At 36.6% G+C, this 21,163-nt stretch overlaps 1 protein-coding gene across 1 annotated transcript in view; it reads left to right on the top strand.

Annotated features, from left to right (window-relative positions):
* Positions 1–2,375: 2,375 nt before the first annotated feature.
* The window catches only part of AGBL4 (AGBL carboxypeptidase 4), a gene marked incomplete at its 5' end in the record, with an annotated part of 965,543 nt that continues 946,755 nt past the window's right edge, over positions 2,376–21,163 (top strand). The window contains 2 exons of the mRNA XM_054384552.1: positions 2,376–2,388; positions 2,909–3,031. Of these exons, the coding sequence (XP_054240527.1) occupies positions 2,376–2,388; positions 2,909–3,031 (136 nt within the window). The remainder of the gene's footprint in view (positions 2,389–2,908; positions 3,032–21,163) is intronic.

The following is a 21,163-nucleotide window of genomic DNA, read 5'->3' as shown; positions in this document are numbered from 1 at the left end:
AGTGGAAAGGGAGACATAGCTCTCTCTTCTGCCTCCTTTTCCTGCACTGTCTTATGGTGGTGGTATTATGAATGTAATATTTTCTAGTTTTCTCATCTTTATCTAAGTGGTGTTTCCCAGCTATCTTTTAAGAACTGCCAGAAGCTGAATGCTTTTAGCTGAGACTTATGTGTCAGCATTTACCTGGAAAAGTTTGATCTTCTTACTGCTCTGCTTAGTTGACTTCCCACCTCCCATTTTTTCAGTTTCATCTCTGGGAGCTCAAGCATTTGAGCTCAGGTTTTCCCTGAATTTTTCTTTGTATCCTAGATTCCACGTGTTGGATTACAAATGATGAATTTCACTAACTGTGACAGGGATATGGGGGCTCTTAATCGAAGTGATACTGAACTGAAAGTGAGGAAATGGTTTACCTGTGGCTGGTGTTCTGAATTACAGGTTGTGTGATGCAGAGGGAGGAATTGTATCAAGTGGCACAGTCATGATCATACAGATGTGCAGATGCTTCATCCAGGTCTAAGTTTGCCTCTGGTGTTACCAGCCTTTAAGCAAATTGTATCTCTATGTTGCTGGAGACCATTAGCTGAAACTGTCACAAGTAGCAATTTTACATTTAAATAAAACAGTTCAAATGCCACAGGTTGCTATCTATGGGTAATTATTTAGGCTAAAACAAATAACCTTGAGGTTGAAAATAATAGTTTTGCTTAAAAAAAAAATAGCATGCATTATTTAGTACTTACTGTTTGGATTGTGAAACTAAGAAAAGGTTTAAATTATCTTTGTTGTGCTGCAGTACTTCTTGGAGAGTAAGTTTCCATTTTTTTCTCAGGGATGACTGGGGATTTATATTCCAGGTGTTGACCTGGTTGTTCATATTTTTTAATCTGGGATTTATATACCTCTGAAAATAAGGGTCTATAATAGAAAGCCTGACAGACCCTCTAACTGTGGTGTCACTAATACATTGATATAATTTGTTACCTGAGTTAAGGTGTTTTGCCTCAAGAGGTGGAATACATTTATGTATGGAAAGGTCAGTTTTAATTAATAAGCTGTTTTCATCATTCAGGGCCAGTGTGAATTGCTTGTAACATTTGTGTGAAACAGTTTTCAATATAAAAATAAAACAAATTGAGCTTTATGTCACATTTGTCATTGCCATAAGCCATTTAAATGTCAAAAATTCAGTACAGACCAAAAGTCTATTTCTAGAAGCCTTAGTAGCCCTATTTATCAGAGTGAAATAAGATATTACTGTCCCATTATTCCATCACATGCCTTCTGCTCTTGAAGACATACACATTTCTTCTCATTTTCTGAAACACAGAAGATAGCTTTCCTATTGTTAAATATTTGTTGTCCAAACAGTAAATAGTGAAGAAAGTGTTGAGCCTGTGTCAGAAGAATGAACAGCTAGTTATATTATTGTGTACCTGTTTCGGTGTATGATATACAAATATTAACTTACTTTCATGTATATTTCTCAAGTTAAAAAAAAATCAATGTTCTCCCATCCTTATTTGGAGACAATTCTTTTTGCATGCTGCAATTTGTTAGTATAATTTTACTGGAAGGACAAGGCTTTCAATGTATACACTACTGATGTGTTTCGACAAAAGTTATGCCATTATATTGAAAAATTATGTCCTCATTTATTGTTAGGAAATAAATCCCACATTTTAATTTTTTTTTCTTTATTCAAGTTCCTTTTCTGAGTTTTGTTTTCTAAGCAAGCAAGGCTGAGATAATCACAGCCCTCCGTGAGTGTCTTCCCCTTCCAGTAATTTTTGAATCATAGAATCAGTCAGGATTGGAAGGGACCACAAGGATCATCCAGTTCCAACCCCCCTGCCATGGTCAGGGACACCTCACACTACAGCAGGCTGGCCAGAGCCTCATCCAGCCTGGCTGCAAACACCTCCAGGGATGGGGCCTCAACCACCTCCCTGCACAACCCATTGCAGGCTCTCACCACTCTCATGGGGAAGAACTTCTTCCTCACCTCCACTCTGAATCTCCCCACTTCCAGCTTGATTCCATTCCCCCCAGCCCTGTCACTACCTGATAGCCTAAAAAGTCCCTCCCCAGCTTTCTTGGAGCCCCCTTCAGATATTGAAAGGCCACAATAAGGTCACCTCAGAGCCTTCTCTTCTCCAGACTGAACAGCCCCAACTCTCTCAGTCTCTCCTCATAGCAGAGCAGCTCCAGCCCTCTGCTCATCCCTGTGGCCCTTCTCTGGACACCTTCCAGCATGTCCAAATCCCTCTTGTAACTATTACAAGGCTCCAGAACTGGATGCAGTACTCCAGGTGGAGTCTCAGCAGAGCTGAGTAGAGGGGGAGAATCCCCTCCCTTGTCCTGCTGGCCACACTTCTCCTGATGCAGGCCAGGATCTGGCTGGCTTTCTGGGCCAGTGTTAAGGGTTCTAAGTGTATTTAAAGAAGCCTGAAAAAAGTAATGGGATAGAGGAAAAATATACCATTAATGCCCATAGTGAGGAATATGCTGCTAAGGATTATGATAAATTATATCATATGATGATACAGATGCTGCTAAGGAGCTCAGTTCTAGGGAATCCATTCAGAATATATGTATTAGAGAGCTTCTGTCAAAAGAAGTGGATCCAGCTGAATATCAGACCACGGCACACAAGACTCTTCTGCCACAGGACATGTGCATACACGAAACCAGACTGTGTGGTTTGTTACTTAAAGAAGCTTTACCATACAATGCATTATTATATCCAAATTCTTAAATAAACTTTGAAAAGAAAGAGTTCATTTACAGGTGCATATGTTAAATGGTGTCAGTTTCATGTTATGTAAAAAAGCATAGGGAAATATCCTTCTGTTTTATCCTTATGGTTTTTTTTTTGGTTTTTTTTTTTTTGCTTTTGCTGCAACAGGTAGTGCCATAGGAAGTGATGAAATCATAGCAGGGAATGTGAGCAAGTACACTGTTTTCCCAGCTGGTCATTCTGGACAGCCTAAAAAAGGACAACTTGTATTTGATGCCTGTTTTGAAAGTGGTAAGCATTTTCTGCATTATTTTACATTACAGTTGTTATTCTGTTAACACTTCTAACTATGTCACTCATCTTTATAGAAAGTGTCTTCATTTTGAAGAAAACTTGACTTAAGTGCTACTTAACTCACTGACAAAATCAGACTGCTCAAATGTAAAAAGGGTTGTGTCATTTATTACCTACAACGTATATTTCATCAGATTCATCTCATATGTAACTGGATTTTATTCTGGTTTTGTATACGCTATTTGTAGACCACTAATCAAAGATATAATATTTAAAATATGTTGATTTAGAAATTAATTTGAAAGTGAATTGCCAATCCTATCCTGGCATAGTTAGATTTTACAAACATATACATATTGTCTTTGAATATATTCCTCTTCTTCTTGTGGCCTAATTCTGCACATACACTATTTTTTGCCATTTCTGACAGGTATTTATCTGTCCTTTTCAGAGACTTTCAGTGAGGAAAGTTTCAATGAGAAAGCAGGAATCCATTCTAACACTGTAATTTGCTCAATATAAGAAACGTTTTCTATGCTCAGTCCTATAGATCCTATGGAAAGCAGATTTTTGCTGCCTTCATTGACTCAATGGAAAACTGCTAGCATCTCTTTCCTTGGCCTTTCCCTCTTCATGTTGAATAACCACTTTTTTTCACCTTTTCCCCGCCCCCCACGTATCATTCCATAATGGTCACATTTGCCAAATTTGCTATCATCCTTTATTTCCTCTGGTCTTTCTACAGCTGTTCCATGCCTTTCTTGACAGGCAACTGTCCAAGATGAACATTATATTCAGATAAGCGTTTGCAGATGCTATGTAGAGTTTACCACATGACATGCCTTGCAATCATTGCTTCTGGCACATGACAGTCCAGTCTTTTTTTCACTAAAGCATGGCACTCTTGACTTCTATGAGATTTATGATCCCTTACATTGTCCAGCTTCTTTTCAGAGGAGCTACCTAACCAGTTTGTAGCTTGCACTTACCTTACTCTTAGTCAATCTAATAGTCGTGAAAGGATCATTGCTGTAAAATAAATACAGTTATTGAAAATGAAGAATAGTGTTTGAACCTTTTATCTTATAAATGATAGAGGAGTGAAGGAGAGAGAGAATCATCAACTTGCGGATATGTCAGGAATCTGAATTTATGTTTCCCTTAGTTCAAGCTAGTGTTCTACCTGGAATCTTCCTTGTTGTCTTTGTTAATATTTAAGAATATATATGGCCAAAGGAAGCTTTTTACATTAAGTTAGCATTAGCATAAAAGAAACGGATGAAAATTCTGATTTCCTGCATACCACAACATCATTTTTGGATGTCATTTTTTGATGTTACTCTCAGAGAAAAATGGAAGCACATTTATCAACACATAAACCCCACTTAAAAGCAATTGTCACATTTGAAATACATTTGGTCAGTTGTAATTCCTTTTCTTAGTATTCATTAATGCATTAAATTATTAACACAGTTGCAGTTTAGCATCAGTGCAGGGCTTCACCTCTCATCCTGTCTGTTCTGGCAAAATGGGGAATTTTGCAAACTAGAATGCTTTGGGGAAAAGGATGTGTTCACTCTTGCTCTACAAAAGAAGTCCTCCCTGACTGAATCAGGCTCAGGTTTTGATGTAAAAATATTCTTCAGGAAATCTGGCATTTTATACTCCAGGAGAATTGTTATTTCAGATATTTTGTTTTGTGTGGATCTAAATGACCTTAAAGTTTAATTTAGCCAGCTGCCCCTACTGTCTTGTGTGTGTTATTTCTGATGGCATCAATTTAGTCAGCAGCCTCTTCTGTGCTGTGACTAAGATTTGTTTTTATTTGCTTAGTCATTTTTTCCTGTACTAGATGTTTTTTGAAGATGATACCTCCAGTGCTGGAAAACAGTGTTTTGTTGGGTTTTTTTCTGGGAACTCACATAACTGCAGTACTTTTGCGTCTGCATGAGGTAACAAGAATTTAATTTATTAATTTTATATTATATACACACAGCCTTTCACATGTATTTTGCAAAGTGGATAAGGAAAACATAACCCAAATGCCTAAATCCTTATAAGGAGACAAATATTTTATGGTGCTGGTGCCATTTCAACCCTTTGTGCAGAGTTCCAGTCTAATCTTCTGTCCCTGCAAAAAAGGAGTATAAATTTGGGCAATGATCCCAAAGCATGGGAACCTCAAGAATTTGACCACTGATTATGAAGGCTGCAAAAATGTAATTTATATTAGGATTCATAGAAAACAAGTTGAGCTGACAGTGGCATCACTTTTCTTCCAAGAGCTCAAAAGCATGTCTGAATGGGCCAGAACACAATGAGTTGTATTAGATAGATCTTATAGCTCTGAAATAGACCATGAAACATCAGAAGCTCTTGGTCATGGATATTTTTCTATGTTTTTCTGTAAAGACTGAAATCAGTTCTGTGAGAGCACTGATGACTGACTAGATTCTCTGGGTGTTGAAGCACTGCAAATTCAGGTTCCCTGCACGCTCATCTCATATACATCAGGAGAAACCTCAAACATGTTGGATTCCTGTGGTAGTCTAGAGGATGCCATGAGACAATATGAATGTTTGGTTCTTTGAAATACCTCATCTCAGACTGCTTAGAGTCCACCAACACCTATTTAGCAGGGTACAAAGCATGTTGTGCATTCAGGCTGTACTTCTACAACTGTTACAAGGCTATACTTCCAAAAAGTCCGTAAGAAATGCCTTCCACTCAGTAGCAGTCTTCACTACAGTGCTCATTCTGCTTTCACAGGACCAAAGTTCCTCTCAGCTCAGAATGTACCTGTGCCCACAGAGGCATCTACACCTTTTTTCTCACCATGCAGACTGTTTTCTGGGTGTAGCCACAACTTACCTTCATGTTTCTGTCAGAGTGCTTTCAAGGTGGCCTCAAATTCACTATAGCTTTTGTGATGCAGAGAACTGGCATACAAAAAATTCTGTTGACACTGCCAGCCACTGGTTTCATTTGAAGAAAAATGCAGGGGAAGTTCCAAAAATGTTTCCTTTGTTTGATATCATCTGGGTTGTCAGTTACCACAGAAGTATTGGTCACTCTGGCCTGGATTAACCACAGTGCTTTCCGTCTTGCCTGGCAGGATGTCATAGGGAACATGGAAGGAAGTTGGGAGTTAGGTGGTTGACCGTAATGTGTTGTGAAGATGGTTAAAAAAAACCAAGCTCAACAATTTCTGCTGCTTGTGGCTCAAGTTGCTTGTTTTATAATCACTTTTGAGGATTGAAGGAACAGTGTTGGCTCACAGAGGTTCGTAAATCTCAGCATTCATACTGTTAAATGCAGGGGTTTTTATAAGGTTTTGAAAATACTTATTTTGGCTTGTTAGTCAAATATAATGCTGTTTAAATGTTAAAAAACAAAAACCCAAACTCTGTTTCTTGAAATTAGAATTGAAGCTGCTGTCTGCTTTTATTCTCGTTTCAACCAAAAAATGGAACTCTGCCAAGAGTCATTACATATTCTATCCTTTGGATGAATTCTTAGTTTTTTAATGAAAAAATGTTATGATTGGGTAATTTGTGTATTATGGTTTACATTCAAAAGGTTGTAATTAAAGTTTTGTAAAATTTTAGATTCAATTTTAATTACTCTAAACCTCATATTATTATGTTGACTCATGTGCCACCACCTTGACTGACAAACATTGGTTTGTCTTTTCCTACACCAGGTTTGTAAAATACTTTGTGTTAGAACCCTGATATAAAAAATTCAGTGTGGGTGGATTGGAAATGATATTAATCAGCTGGAAAAAGTTAAGATTTACAATGTATTAAGAGAGCTCATGTGACTGAGAAGTACCCTCCTATCATTTTTGTTAAGGCTTTAAATATCTTTCTATATTTCAAAAATAGGGTAATGCACTTACTTATAAAACATTTTGAACAACACTCAAAATTGCAGTAAGTGATTGTAATTCTGCTGATCTCATTGTAACCACTTACAGGCGTGAAATAGGCCATTGAGCTATACCATGAAAGATATCTTTGGAACAAAAGCAAAGATAATACAGGATTGAATTGGCCTTTGGGGGTGCCTGTGCCCCAGTTGCCAAGACTCGTCGTGTAACTTTAGACAGCTAAAATTAGGTGAGCTTAATCTTACTTGTGATTAACAAAATACTGCAAAATTTATGTTGCAAAATACCTGAGATGGATGTTTTTGTTTGTCAAAAGTTTAAAAGTGGAAACTTAAGATGGTACAGAGACAATAATGTTAGCGTTATGTTCAGAGAAGATGTGAAATCCACCCTAGTTGAAATAGCTTCATTTTGGCTGACTAAAGAAGCTGACTAAAGAAGCTGATCCTGCATGTGTTTACATTTAGGTGAACAGTAATACCCTTCTTCACCTTGAATAGGAATAAAGCAACATCAGCAAATATAGTAATGGCATATTTATAGAAAAAAAAAAAGTGCAAAAGCTGCTTAAAGTTACTTTCTTCCAGTGTAAACACTTTTAATAGGAGATTAAACTGTGTTTTGGAGCAAAACCTGATTATTCCAAATTTCCTATATTATAGTATGTCATGTATAGCTAGAATCACTAAGTTGGGTAGACTTTTGGTTTTTACTTCTAGGAGGCCCATGTGCAGTGCAGAAACAAAAGAAATTAAACTCTATGTATTATTTCTGTAATAATGTCTGTTTTCATCTACTTCTGCGCCATTGAGGTGTGTCTGATTAACAAAATACTTTATTTTAGGAATTCCCTTATTTGTTGGCAGTAATTTATGCCATGTTTCTCATAAAGGTATTAAAGATTATTGCTGTGAGTAGGGATAATTCTGCTCTGTCTGTTCCCAGTTCTGTGCAGTGTTATTCTGTCAGAGTATCAATACCTTTGGACAACTGCAAGTTAGAAGTCAGAAAAAAATGAAGAACAAAATAATTGATTTTTTTTTTCTTTATGTTGTTGTTTTGTTTTTTAATGATGACCCTAGGCATAGATTAATGGATGTAGCATGCACAAAGTGATATCAGTTAACATATATGACACTACTCAGATGTCTCCAACTCCGGAAAAAGCATGTGAATGATTTATGGAATTGATATTAATCTTTTTCCAGTAAATGCATTACTAACGTTACATGGGAAATTGATGTTACTGCAGTAATGCCAAATTAATTTCTTTCTTGCTAGGTCAGCATTGCAAATGGAACTAAATGTTAACCTTTTAAATAACTAAAGAGTATATGGTATGGAGGACATTTTTACAAATGGGGGTGTGCTTAGCATTGATGTGATACTAGCTAACAAATACAGGGTTAGTCAAGTATCTTAACTTGTGGGAAATAGATATTAATGAATTATGGAGCTAATGACAATACAAGAATTAATATAGCATCAGTAAAGAATTAGGATGTTAATTGTAGTTGGGGTGCTGATTATAATTTTTACAGTCTGTTTATCTTCTGATTATCGTGCTTCCTTCTTCAAGATTTAGCCTTTCTCTCCTGCCCCTTACACATATTTGCATTTCCTCAGCTAGTAATCAAGCACATGCATTGATTTGCTGTTTGATTGACCTCACAGGGACTGGAATAAGCAACTGGAAATGCAAGGAGGAAATGTCGTACACTAGATAATTTTAAGTTCAGAGCAGATTTTATACAGCCTATGTATAAGGAACAACCAAATATAGTAGGAATCCTTAGTCTGGAATAGAAACAACTGAGAAAAAATGTATTAGAGACCTGTCAAATCATGATTCTTAGTCAAAATGTCAATGCATATGAAAGAGTAGTGCTCTGTTGGTTGTCTTTGTGCAAAAACTAAGAGCCATCACATGAAATTAGCAGTTAACATGTTGAAAGCAAACAAAGAATGGTTCTTCACATATTGGCCTGCATCAGGAATAGTGTAGCCAGCAGGACAAGGGAGGTTATTCTTCCCCTGTACTCAGCACTGGTTAGGCCACACCTTGAGTCCTGTGTCCAGTTCTGGACTCCTCAAGTCAAGAGAGATGTTGAGGTACTGGAACATGTCCAGAGAAGGGCAGGGAAGCTGGGGAGGGGTCTGGAACACAAACCCTATGAGGAGAGGCTGAGGGAGCTGGGGGTGTTTAGCCTGGAGAAGAGGAGGCTCAGGGGTGACCTCATTGCTGTCTATAGCTACCTGAAGGGAGGTTGTAGCCAGGAGGGGGTTGGTCTCTTCTCCCAGGCAACCAGCAGCAGAAGAAGAGGACACAGTCTCAAGTTGTGCCAGGGGAGGTCTAGGCTGGATGATAGGAGGAAGTTCTTCACAGAGAGAGAGATTGCCCATTGGAATGGGCTGCCCAGGGAGGTGGTGGAGTCACTAACCCTGTGATGTTCAAGAGAAGCCTGGGTGAGGTACTTGGTGCCATGGTCTGGTTGATTGGATAGGGCTGGGTGATAGGTTGGACTGGATGATCTTGGAGGTCTCTTCTAACCTGGGTGATTCTATGATTCTATGTTTAATTAAGCTATGGTGCTTCTTCCTGCAGGATGTGGTGGATGTTAAAAGTTTACATTTGTACTGCTTTCAAGCAAAAAAACCTGACAAGACTGGGGAAGAAAAATCAGTTGAGAGCTGCTAAGCACTGACACCATCTCTGACTCAGAAGGTCCATAAACTCTTCATTGTAACTTGGGGAATTATTCTGGGGAGGTATCTTCAAATGATTGCTTTGTTCTCTAGGGATCCGTTTCTGGGAGATTCTGGACTAGACCTTGATCTCACCAAACAGATACATGTGATTCAATGGTTAATCACTTTTAGTACATATGATAATGTCTTATTATTTTCTAAACATAGATTACAGGTTATAGTTACAAGCCAAAATTAACATCATGCAAAACTATAATTTGATCAGATAATAGTAAGGAAAGTCTTACAATTATTGTTTCCATTCAAACTCATTTTCTTAGGAAGGAAGTGATTGTACATGGTGTGCTAACATTAACAACAGTTGTCCAGAAACAACCTCAATGCAGACACATTCTTAGGATTTCTCACTATATATTCCTGATATTTCCATTTCCATCAGACTTTCGGGTTTTGGTGGGATCTTTGTAAGCTTGCTTTTTGACAGAGAAGGAATTTTAAAAACTCAACAACAAAGCTACTTTGTTCAAAGATGTTTAAGTAATTTTTGAGAATAAGCATAAAGATTTTCATATATACCAGCTTCTGAAATAAATTTCCCAGTTTCCATTTTTCTGGCTCTGTTGAAAATTTTCCATCTGGAAAAATGATAGAGGGAAATATGAGAAAGAATAGCAATGTCCCTGCCAGTGTGAAGGAACATGACATTACACTGAACAAATATCCTTATCTGAATGTACAATCACTGAAATAAATGCAGCTGTGTTTATTTCAGCATAATCAGATATATTTGAATATAAAATCATTGACATAAATGCAGCTGTGTTTATTTCAAACTGCACATGTTAATATGAACATGAATGTGACATCAGTTAATCCCTCATGAATGTACAGAGGTGTGTATATATATAGTGGCACAATGGAGGCCTGGGGCAGTAGAAAGTAAGAAGAAAAATAATCCAGCTAAGTTTATGCTTTACCTGAACATTTTTAGACAGCATTGGAAGTCACTGATGAGGAGATGCAAAATTCTTCTCATATAAAATCACTGGATTTGAATAAATCCATAGTCACTCTATAGAGTAACAGGTGAGTTGTTCTTCAGTTACTAAGGAAATAATTTCTTTGAATAATTTAGACTTAAATTAAACTATAGAATATTTGATGTAAAATATAGACTTGCTTTAGTTTTCAGTCATTGGTAGGTCCAGGTCAATCTCTTCTGATAGGTGTAGTGCATGACTTACCTTTACCTTATGTTATTTCATTTGATTTTGAGGCTTAGTAAGAGTTGCCAACCAGAATTTCATCCTCTGGGTTCTCAAACCCAGGGCAAATAGTGAAGAGCAGTGGCAGTGGAAAAATGTTGGCATTGTTGATTTTGTTAGGTATGCTTCTCCTTGCTGTTTCCCCAGAGTAGTTCTCTGCCTTCACTGTCCTGTTTGTATCCTTAACCTCTGTCTTTTAAAATTAGAGCCATTCAAAACCAGAAGAAATTGAAAAGTTGTTCTCTACTCTGCTTATGCAGATGGTACTATATATCAGCAGGAATGACTGTATTCAGAATAAAAGATAAAGTGTCACCAGGATAGTAAACATTTTGGAGCTAAGAGATATTGGAATGGTTTTATTTTCATCTGGGAGAACGATGAAATATTCTGCTAGACTGAACAGTGGTGTTTTGTTCAGCAAGTTCAATAACCTCTAATATTATCCTTGTTTTGCAGAAGACATCAGCACAAAAGACATGGTTCTTGACTGCCTGGCACCTTTTTTTTGTAGTAAATTTCAGCTGTGTGAAATGAGTGCAAAATGACTGAGAAATGTTGAATGCTTTACATCAGTTTCATATGAAATGCTTTACATCAGTTTCATATGAACCAAATGATGAATGAAATTTAGGAAATGTCTTATCTTGTATTATGTCTACTAGAATTGACCAAATAGTGATGTTATAAAGAATAAGGGGACAGAAGGGAAGAGACCAAAGCAGGGAAAATATACCTGAAACATTTGCAACAGGTCCTGCACTCCAAGGGCCTTTGGCCGTATTGCACAGCAGTGTGGTGCTGCCATTTCCCTGTAACCATGTAATATGCAACATGTGGTGCTGCTGATTTGCTTAGCACATGGCTTAGGCAGCACTAACTGGGAGAATAATATTTCTTTTATTTGATTCTCACAATATTTCTTTTATTTGGTTCTCACATGATGACCTTTTTTTTTTTTTTAAATAGTGAGTTGAAGACACTGGAGCAGTCTGCCCAGAGAGGCTGTGGTGTCTCCATCAATGGTGGTATTAAAAGCCTGAGTAGATACAGTACAGAGCAACAGCCTCTTCTTGACCCTACTCTGAGCAGCAGAGGTGGACTAGACAATCTCCAGAGGTCCCTTAGAAATCACTCAGAAGATTATCCTCCTACCCTTATTTTTCTCCCTTGAGATTGGAATACACTTCAGATAGATTCTGTACTTGTTGTTTTCTAAATTGTTTTAAAATTCTCAACTGTCTGCTGTTCCAAATTTAACAAGCCAAATTAAGATCTTTGCTTGTTGAAGCTGCCACTGTAATGCAAGAAGAGACAAAACAATCTGAGATGCATAATGGTCTGTACTTTTGAAAGAATACTGGGTGAAAAACATATTTCAGAAGAGGTGTTTCTGCATAAACTAAAAGTATTTTTATTCTCAGATTGGTGCTATCTGATTTTAGGAGAAAATATTTTAGAGTATTTTGTTCAGCCTAACAGGAATTTGGATATAAGTTATTAGGTGGGAAACACATTATTTTGGATACATGCAGAGCTTAATTTTGCTTTTATTGATTCTGCTTAGTAACCTAATTGCCTTCTAGGTTCAGCCTTTAGCATGCTAATTTTGATTTAGTGTTTGTATTTCTCAAAACAAACTGTGAACAAACCATATATTATCACTGTGTGTTCTTCAGACAGCTACTGGAATTCCAAGATTTACTACAATAACAATGTGAAGGTAAATTACCATAATATATTAAGGCTTATTATTCTATTCTAGAAATTTCTGCTAGAACTACATCTCTCTCTCTTCTGAAACTGTAAGATAACTTCTTGTTTTTAAGAAGTATGAGTTGTGGTTTTTAAAAAAATTGGTTTTGAATGTTTATTGTTGCTACTGTACCACATTATGAATAATTCATTTTTAGTAGCCTTTTCTAAGAGTGTAAATGGATGTCAGATTTCTGATGTAAAAAAAAAAATTAAGCCTTTTTCATGAATGCAATAAAAAAAGAAAACTAATACATTTAGATTTTCTTTCAGCATTCGGATGGTCAGTTTAAGAAATTATGTTTACAGTGAGTTTTGAAATGATTGCCTAATTTTTATTTTTTTTTACATTTGTCTTCTGTCTTTTTTTGCAGTTTTTATTTACTCATATTGTTTCATTTATATCATGCTTTACATGTCTCTTTCATGTTGCTGTTAAGTTGTATAAAGAAGTATCTTCAGTGCTCTAGTAATTACATGCACGTATACCTGCTTTCAGATGACTGCCACTTGTGTAGGCACAGCTAGATCTCATTACACAACAGTGTTAGCATAGCCCCAAATGTCTTGAGACTGGCTAAGTACTGAGATGGCTAGTTGACTGTTTCAAACACATTGCAGTCAGAGTACCACAGCTAGCTAATTTGTGCCTGAGAAGGGTAAGGTGACATATGCTGATGTACTTATTCCTCTGTGTTGTAGATGTACTCCTTACTAAACAGCAAAGACAAGGAATGGATCAGCAATGATATAATTAATCTGTGCTTCAATGTGAAAAAATAAAAGATGATAACAAGTTGAAACTTGACTTTGATTATTACTGCATGTACATCCTGTGGTTCTTCTGTTTCAGTAGCTTCATGATGTTAGCCTGCCTGTTATTTCTCTTTCCTGTCTGCATTTTTGTAAATGTTGTTGCTGTATTATCTTCTTTTGCGTGTTGAGAGAATGTTGAGCCCCACTTTTTGAGCCTGTACATTGAATGTTATATGAATTTAAATGTTGTTATCCTCATCTCTAGGACTCTATGTTATCTGCCTTCCATTAGCATCTGCTTTGTTTTTCATTATTCCCATCTGTGTGCTCTTCTTTATCCATTTGGATTTAGCGATCCATTTATTTCCTTTCCTCATATTTGCATTTGCATTTTCATCAGTAAACACTTTTGTCCCATTTATTTCAGACATAGCTTCTCATTTTCACAATGTTTTCTCTGCAAATATCCCTAATGCTCCCCTTTTAAAGATTTTCTTAAATCTATCTTTCCAAAATTCCTTGTCCTTTTTCAAAATTAATTTTTTATTGAAAGGAACTGAAATCTGGAACCGTTGTCCTAATATTTGGTGATTATTTGTTCTTAATCAGTCTGCATGTTCTTTTGGACGGGAAATGTATCTTCTCAAAAACTTTGACTTAACTGTGCCCTCTGCATCTTTTCTGAAGCACAGGGGGTCTACACTGACAGATACCAAGTCTTAAGTCCAGGGCAGTAATCAGTGGAGAAATTGCTGCAAAGCTATGATTTCTGTTGGCTTGGGATTGGCTCATAGCTAATGAAACTTTCTCTGAATTGATATTCGTGTGGAGATTGGGAAGATACTTTGTTATTCAGTGGGACAGAGGTCCATAAAAATGAATTCTGGAAGAAAAATAACAGATTAGATGGCATGAAAATAAGAACATACAGAGTGATCATAGTCAAGTTCAGTTAAAAGTGTCTGCCCAACATGTGTGTAGTGACATCTAGACATTCAATCATTGTGACATCTAGACACTTCTTAGGGTGTGAATACAAGACTTCCAAGACCTCTATTTTTATTTTCTCTTTAGAATATGATAAAGGTGTGTCCAGCAGGTCGAGGGAAGTTCTTCTACCTCTCTACTATGCCCTGGTGAGACCACATCTGGAATACTGTGTCCAGTTTTGGGCTCCCCAGTTCAAGAGAGACAGAGACCTGCTGGAGAGAATCCAAAGGAGAGCCAGGAGGATGCTTAGGGGACTTGAGCATCTCCCCTGGGAAGAGAGACTGAGAGCCCTGGGGCTGTTTAGTCTGGAGAAGAGAAGGCTGAGAGGGGATCTGATCAATGTCTATAAGTATGTGAGGGGTGGGTGTCAAGGGCAGGGGGCCAGGATCTTTTGGGTGGTTTGCAGTGATAGGACAAGGAACAATGGGTTCAAACTAGAACATAGAAGATTTCACCTCACCATGAGGAGAAACTTCTTTCCAGTGAGGGTGACAGAGCACTGGACCAGGCTGCCCAGGGCGATTGTGGAGTCTCCTTCTCTGGAGACTTTCCAAACTCATCTGGATGCATTCCTGTGCAGACTATCCTAAGTGATGCTGCTTTGGCAGGGGGGTTGGACCTGATGATCTCTTGAGGTCCCTTCCAACCTCTGATATACTGTGAGACTGTGATATTGTAATATTAACTTAGTTAATAATAGTTTATGCTTATAATTTCTTACTGCAGGATATCACTGTGTATTTTACAAGGTGCTTTTGTTTTCATTTTATAGTTCATAAATCTGAGGCTCACAGATATTAAGATTCATAGAATAAGAGCTTCAGTGTTATGTAGTAGAATCACCACTTGAAGCATTTTGACATTACCTTCTTTGAAGTACACTAATTGGCTTTAAGCCCACACCTTTGATTACTGTAAAATTGAACAAAGTATGTGTTATCCTGAATCATGGTGGATAAGATGGACTTTGCTATTTTAGAATCTGCCATGCTTCAACAGGTATTAGGAATAATAGATATTATTTCAGATATAATGGAACACTAACTGATATTATTTAAGCAGTACAGGAAAACTTAAATACAGTTGGAATAATTTTTAGGTTATCTCCACTGACTCAGACTCATGAAGAATGAACCAGCTGAGTAAAGGAAAGGTAGGGAGAACAAGCATTATCTTTTGCAACCTATTCAGTTTTGGCTGATTTGACTTAGATAAGGAGATAAGCAATATTGTGTGCTTTGACAATAGTGTAATAAGCTTGGTTAACTGATAACAATAACTGGAAGATTTGTTAAATTGTTGATTCACATGAGAAAGAAATACTGAAATCAGAAAGTTATATTACAATAATTTGCTAATTTTGATTTAGGCTTTATTACCAATGTGGCTTCATAGTGATAACAAATATAGGCTAGTATATTGTAAAAAAAAAAAAATTCCAAAATGTATGAGTTAGAAAATAAGGACAAAATTAAGTACAGGCTGATGAATGCAATCCAGTGTGATTTTACTCTAGGTGCTACATTAGAAAGGTGTAGTTTGTGAATTATTCTGAATCTTGCAGAAATATCTCAAACCCAGCAAGATCTAAATAAATAAGAGAAATATATTTATTATTACTCTTTAAATTACCATGTTTTAGTCCTATAAAATAATTTTGTATTGCAGTAATAGCACCAAAGAAAATGATTAGCCAATCATTACTCTGTTTTTATTATCGTTTGCCAGCTGATAGCAGAAAAATGCACTGAGTATGATTTGGGTATTGTTATGTCAAATGTTTTGCAGAGGAATGTGGAGACTCAGTTTCTTATGAGAGTACTAGCTAGTGTAATTGTCCTGTAGTATCATATGTGCAGGTAGTGCTACCTTGAACCACACAGTCTTAATAGAGTCTTGGTTTTGAAGACTGGCTTTTCAAAACATATGCCTATTTGGTTAAAGTGAGGAATATCTGTTAATATAGCTTTTATTTAAAAGTTTTTCACTACTGATAGCAACACATAAAAATTTGTTGTAATGTGTTAAATATCCACATTTTTATTTCTAAGTAAATAATAAAAAAATAGGTGCATGTTAAAGAGTTAAAGGGCTAGAGTATTATTAAAATTAGGAGCCAAAAATAATTACCTCTTAAGGTGATAATTGTTTTTTTTTATGGAACCTCTTGCACTATGTTTCATAATGTAATAAATCTTTCTAATGCATTTAATAGAGATTTTTGTATGTCATAATGAATGTGTAGTACAGTGGATGCACATAGATTCAGACTCAAAAGGACTTATATTAATACTCCAGCAGCTTCTTATGTGAGAACAAAGAATTCTTTTTAGGATTAGATTTTGTTATACAATGACCTTGCTATGAATTCACTGACAGGGTGGACTATTAGAAGTACAATTCAGAGTATAACAAAAGGAGTGGGATTTGTTGTTATTTTTAATTGAAAAGGTTTGATACATCTTTGAGTTCTTACATAAATAGAGGTAAAGTGGCACCTCTCTTTAGAAAGCAAATAAGACTAATTTTGAATAGAAATAGTACTGCTAAATGTATGTGTTTGTCACTGCTTTTGAAGTCTCAAAAGCAATATTTGAATTGTATAATTGACCAAGGTCACTTCATGGCCACAAAAAAGAATAATACATCCCAGCAAGCACTGTATTGTCATCTAGGTACTAATTGCCTTAAAAATATTGATTTGTTTCTGCTTTTGTGAAACAATTTGTAAGAAGAATTTTTCTGTTTGAAAACTCTACATCTTTCTTTTATTATTATTATTATTTTAAAAATTATTTATTTTGGAAAACTATGGTCCTACCAAACAGATACCCAGAGAGATTAAACTCGGAGATACAATCAAAGAGAAGACATTTTCCTTTTAATCCAGTTAGTTTAACTGAATATCTTGATAGGCTAGAAACTCCTGGATATTAAAGAAATACTAGAAGAGCAGGAAAAGTCTGTATCTGATGTGACTGACTTTGTCTATTAATATAGGAGCATCTCTGCAAACCATGCCTTTATATAGCCCAAACTTCCCACTTAGCTCACCATCCAAGGTTTAGCAAATAGTTTATTGACTTAAATAAGCCTCTGACTATACTTTGCACTTTGACCTATATATAGAAATGAGTGGTATGAGAACAAATGGCCTTCTCTTGTCTTACAATTTGTTTCTTTATACAGCGTAAAATGACAAAGATCACAGCAGCTCAGCTGAAGACTTACTGAAAGATTACAATTATGTGCCTCCTCATTAGGAACAAGCTGATAACTGTGAGACAAAGTGCTACCTATTTTCCTTAGCAGATGAATGGAGGTTAGACCTGCAGTGTGATGGAAAGGCTCAGACAGAGAATCTGTCTGATTCTGTGAGGGCCCACCTCCTCTTCCAGAACATCTGGTTCCCTGTCAGCCTATCTAGGACAAGCATAGTTGACACTATTTCACAGGTGCAGTCCTTGTCCTGTCTCCTTACCTTTCCAGCCTCCTCTGAGTTTTCCGGCTCCCATTTATAGCCTGCTACTATGCCTAAGATGTAAAGAGATGTTTCTTGAGGATGTTTCAGTTGTAGTAATTCTGAATTTTGACAGTCAGAAAGACGCTGGTTGCATTGAGACTCAATTGACAGAGGTGCTGATTTTTTTTTTTTTTTGCCACTGTAGTGGCAGCATTTGGTTAAGAATTTGGTTAAGACAAAATGAGGCTTAAAACAATAGTCATATTTCATAGAACTTTTAAAGTCATGGTTTCCTCGGGGTTTTGTATGTTGAAGATAAAGGTGAATAACAGCAAAAGAGAAAGTAGGAGAATTTTGCTGGCATGAGGGAAATGGGAAGATGTGAAATCGTTGCTTACAAAGGCTCTCCTTTGCTCTCCTGTCTCCCTTTCATGAGGAGGTGTGAAGGAGCTGAATACTAAGGGCATGGTGAGAAAGATCTACCTGGTATTAGTTATGTGATTGACTGTAGCACTTGAATTGTACCCACATGGATACACAGTATGAGAATCAGGGGATGTTAGGGACAGTCAGAGTGGAAATTTGAAGGTGTCTTTTGCAGTGGTGATTTGATGAAGTTTTCTGTTTAAACCCATCAAAAGAAGTGTTATTTGTTTCATTTGTGCCCTTTCAAAAGGAGAAAGAGCAACCATCTAGAGTGAGGGGAGATTCTGACCTCTGCTGAGAGCTGCTGAGCCTCCTCAGAAGTGAGATAATTTCAAAGCACAAAGTGGCATGAGCAGGAGAGCAAGGGTGCAGCAAGCAGGGAGGCCGGGGCACCTGGAGACTGAGAAACTCTTGAGAAATACAAGGAACAGATACAGGATTGACCATAGAGGTGACAGTATTTTCCTGGGTATCCAGTGGAGGCTATCTAGGATTTGTTGCAATTGTAGCAAGGTCACTGAGTAGGAAACAAAAGGCAATTGTGGCCATAGTGCCTGCTTGCAAGGGGACAGCAGGCAGGAGAGATACGTTTTGATTTTTTCCTTTTTACTTAGTAATTTTGAGTTTTTTTAAAAGCAAATTAACCTAGTTTATAGTAAAAAACTCTGCTTTTTGGTTAAAAGCTTTATTGACTTTTTGAGTACTCATAAGAAAAAGATCTAGGAAGTTTGATTTCAATAATATGTCTGATTCAGATTCTCATCCCATCCGTCTTAAATCCATTTTCTTTCTTTAATCACCTGCATGCCCTGGTCACAGTTCCCAGGCTTGGTTTGCTTGTACAGTAGCTTGCATTTTGCTCTTTTTAGATACCTATGTGTCAGGTAGACAAAGCAAGTTCTTTTGTGATGCAGGCACTGGTGGCAATATCCGAGAAGACACTCACCTGTGTCCTCACTACCTTTTAACCAGCTTGAGAAGTTTACTGGCAGTGAACTGAAGTATGAGACTGTATGAGGATGCAGAAAATGCATTACTCTCTTTTAGCCACATTGATGCTCTTCAATCTGTTGTTTAGCAGATTGATTTTCAGATGGCTCTTAAATATGTGGAATTGAATTACTTCTGATCATTATATAATTCATGTAACCTCAAATTTTGGGAACATATGACAGACATATAACCACCCACGCCCTCCAACCAAGGCATTATTTTGGAAGTAGTGTGGTGTTTGCATGGCTGGAGAAATTACTTTAACAACTTGGTTCTGCAGAGAAAATATTAGAAAACAAAAGCTCATAAGGCACATTTTTAATTTGCATAGCTATGTGTTTGAAGGTAAAAATAAATCCAAATGTCTACACATTTATGTAAACTTCATGGCTATAAATGTGTATTCATGAAAATTCCTATTGGTATGGATATAGCTATTTTACAAATCACTTTCAGCTGATTAATATTTAAAATGAACATTTAAAGCTAACGTAATGCATAGAACTGCAGAAAGTGCATCTGTTCTAGAATACCTATTCTCATTGCCTACTGGCTCTTTGTAATAGCCTTCCCCTTGACTTCCTAACTTGCCCTCTCCTTGCCCTCTACTCTCTCCATGTTTCAGACATCAATTGATGCTGAGATCCTCACTTGCTGTTAACGTGGGGAGTAAAATAAGATGTTGATAGCTTGGACTCCTGTTGGTATTCTGATGATCCCTGAGTAGAGAGAGTGATGTGCTGTCACTCTCACCATAACTGTCCAAGGTTGAGAATTTTATTACATCTTTCAAAATATCTTTTTACTTCCATCTGAAAGTGAAAATAAGTTGAATAAAATCCAGTTTATGTCTGAGCTGGGCTGCATACTCACTTATGTATATAAAATTAAACTTGATTTCCTAAGGAGTTTTATCTGTTAATACAATTTTTGTTCCTGCTTTATGACAATTATAGTATCTGGATTTTTTTTTTTCTTTTTTTTTTTCTTTTTGTAATGCCACAGTTTGAAGTGGGGGCATTAAGTTAAATTAATTTGACTTTGGTTGGCAAACGGCAGTAGTGGTGCTTTAACAGCTGTTTGCCTTCCTGAATTGTCCTTGGTGCTGAAATTGCTTTTGTATCTAAACAGCAAAATGTGTTTATAGGGCTGCAGAATATGGAGATAAATTTAGCCTGTCAAACAGATATTATTGGGGCTTTTTTGTGCTGTGATTCTGGGAGTGGATCCTGACTACACTGCTTTAATTCCAAGCTGTGTGTGCCTTTGGACATCTTGCAGGACTGTTTGTGAAGCTTTTCTGTTTGATTTATGACCTTGCCTGTATGGACTTCTGATCAGATTTTATTCTCATTTAGTGCAAGAGGGGCTAATTATGAAAGTGACAAAGACTCTTTCATTGTGCTAAAGCTTTTTGAATGACAAAAAGGGGGCTTTAAATTAAAATGAACTTTAACAAGGCATTTTCACATTGAAGTGATACACACTCTACCACTGATAGAGTAATTCATTTTCACCCCTTTCCGATTCTATAAACACATTGTCTCACAAGATCTGTAATTTTTTACCTCTCAGGCTAATGAAGAGTGGATGGTAGACCAATGAATCCTCTTTTTACAGAACTGTTTTGACATTCTTAATTTTTTCTTAAATATCAAAGAAAGGACAAAGAGCTGTGATTCTATTGCATTAATATTAATAATCATTTATCTGCCAGAAAAACATTTAAATATCACTTGACATTTGCAGAGAAAGATTAATGTTTAATTTGCAACAAACAGAGAAATACTTTGAAATAAAAGGAGATGCTTCTAGATTTGGCAAAATGGAAAAAAAAGCCCAACAAAATTAAGACAGACAGACAGATATAATAAGATATT

This window comes from Indicator indicator, chromosome 10 (assembly GCF_027791375.1).
Source record: "Indicator indicator isolate 239-I01 chromosome 10, UM_Iind_1.1, whole genome shotgun sequence".
NCBI lineage: Eukaryota > Metazoa > Chordata > Aves > Piciformes > Indicatoridae > Indicator > Indicator indicator.
The sequence above is the reverse complement of the archived record's forward strand: the minus strand, read 5'-3'. Positions and strand labels throughout refer to the sequence as shown.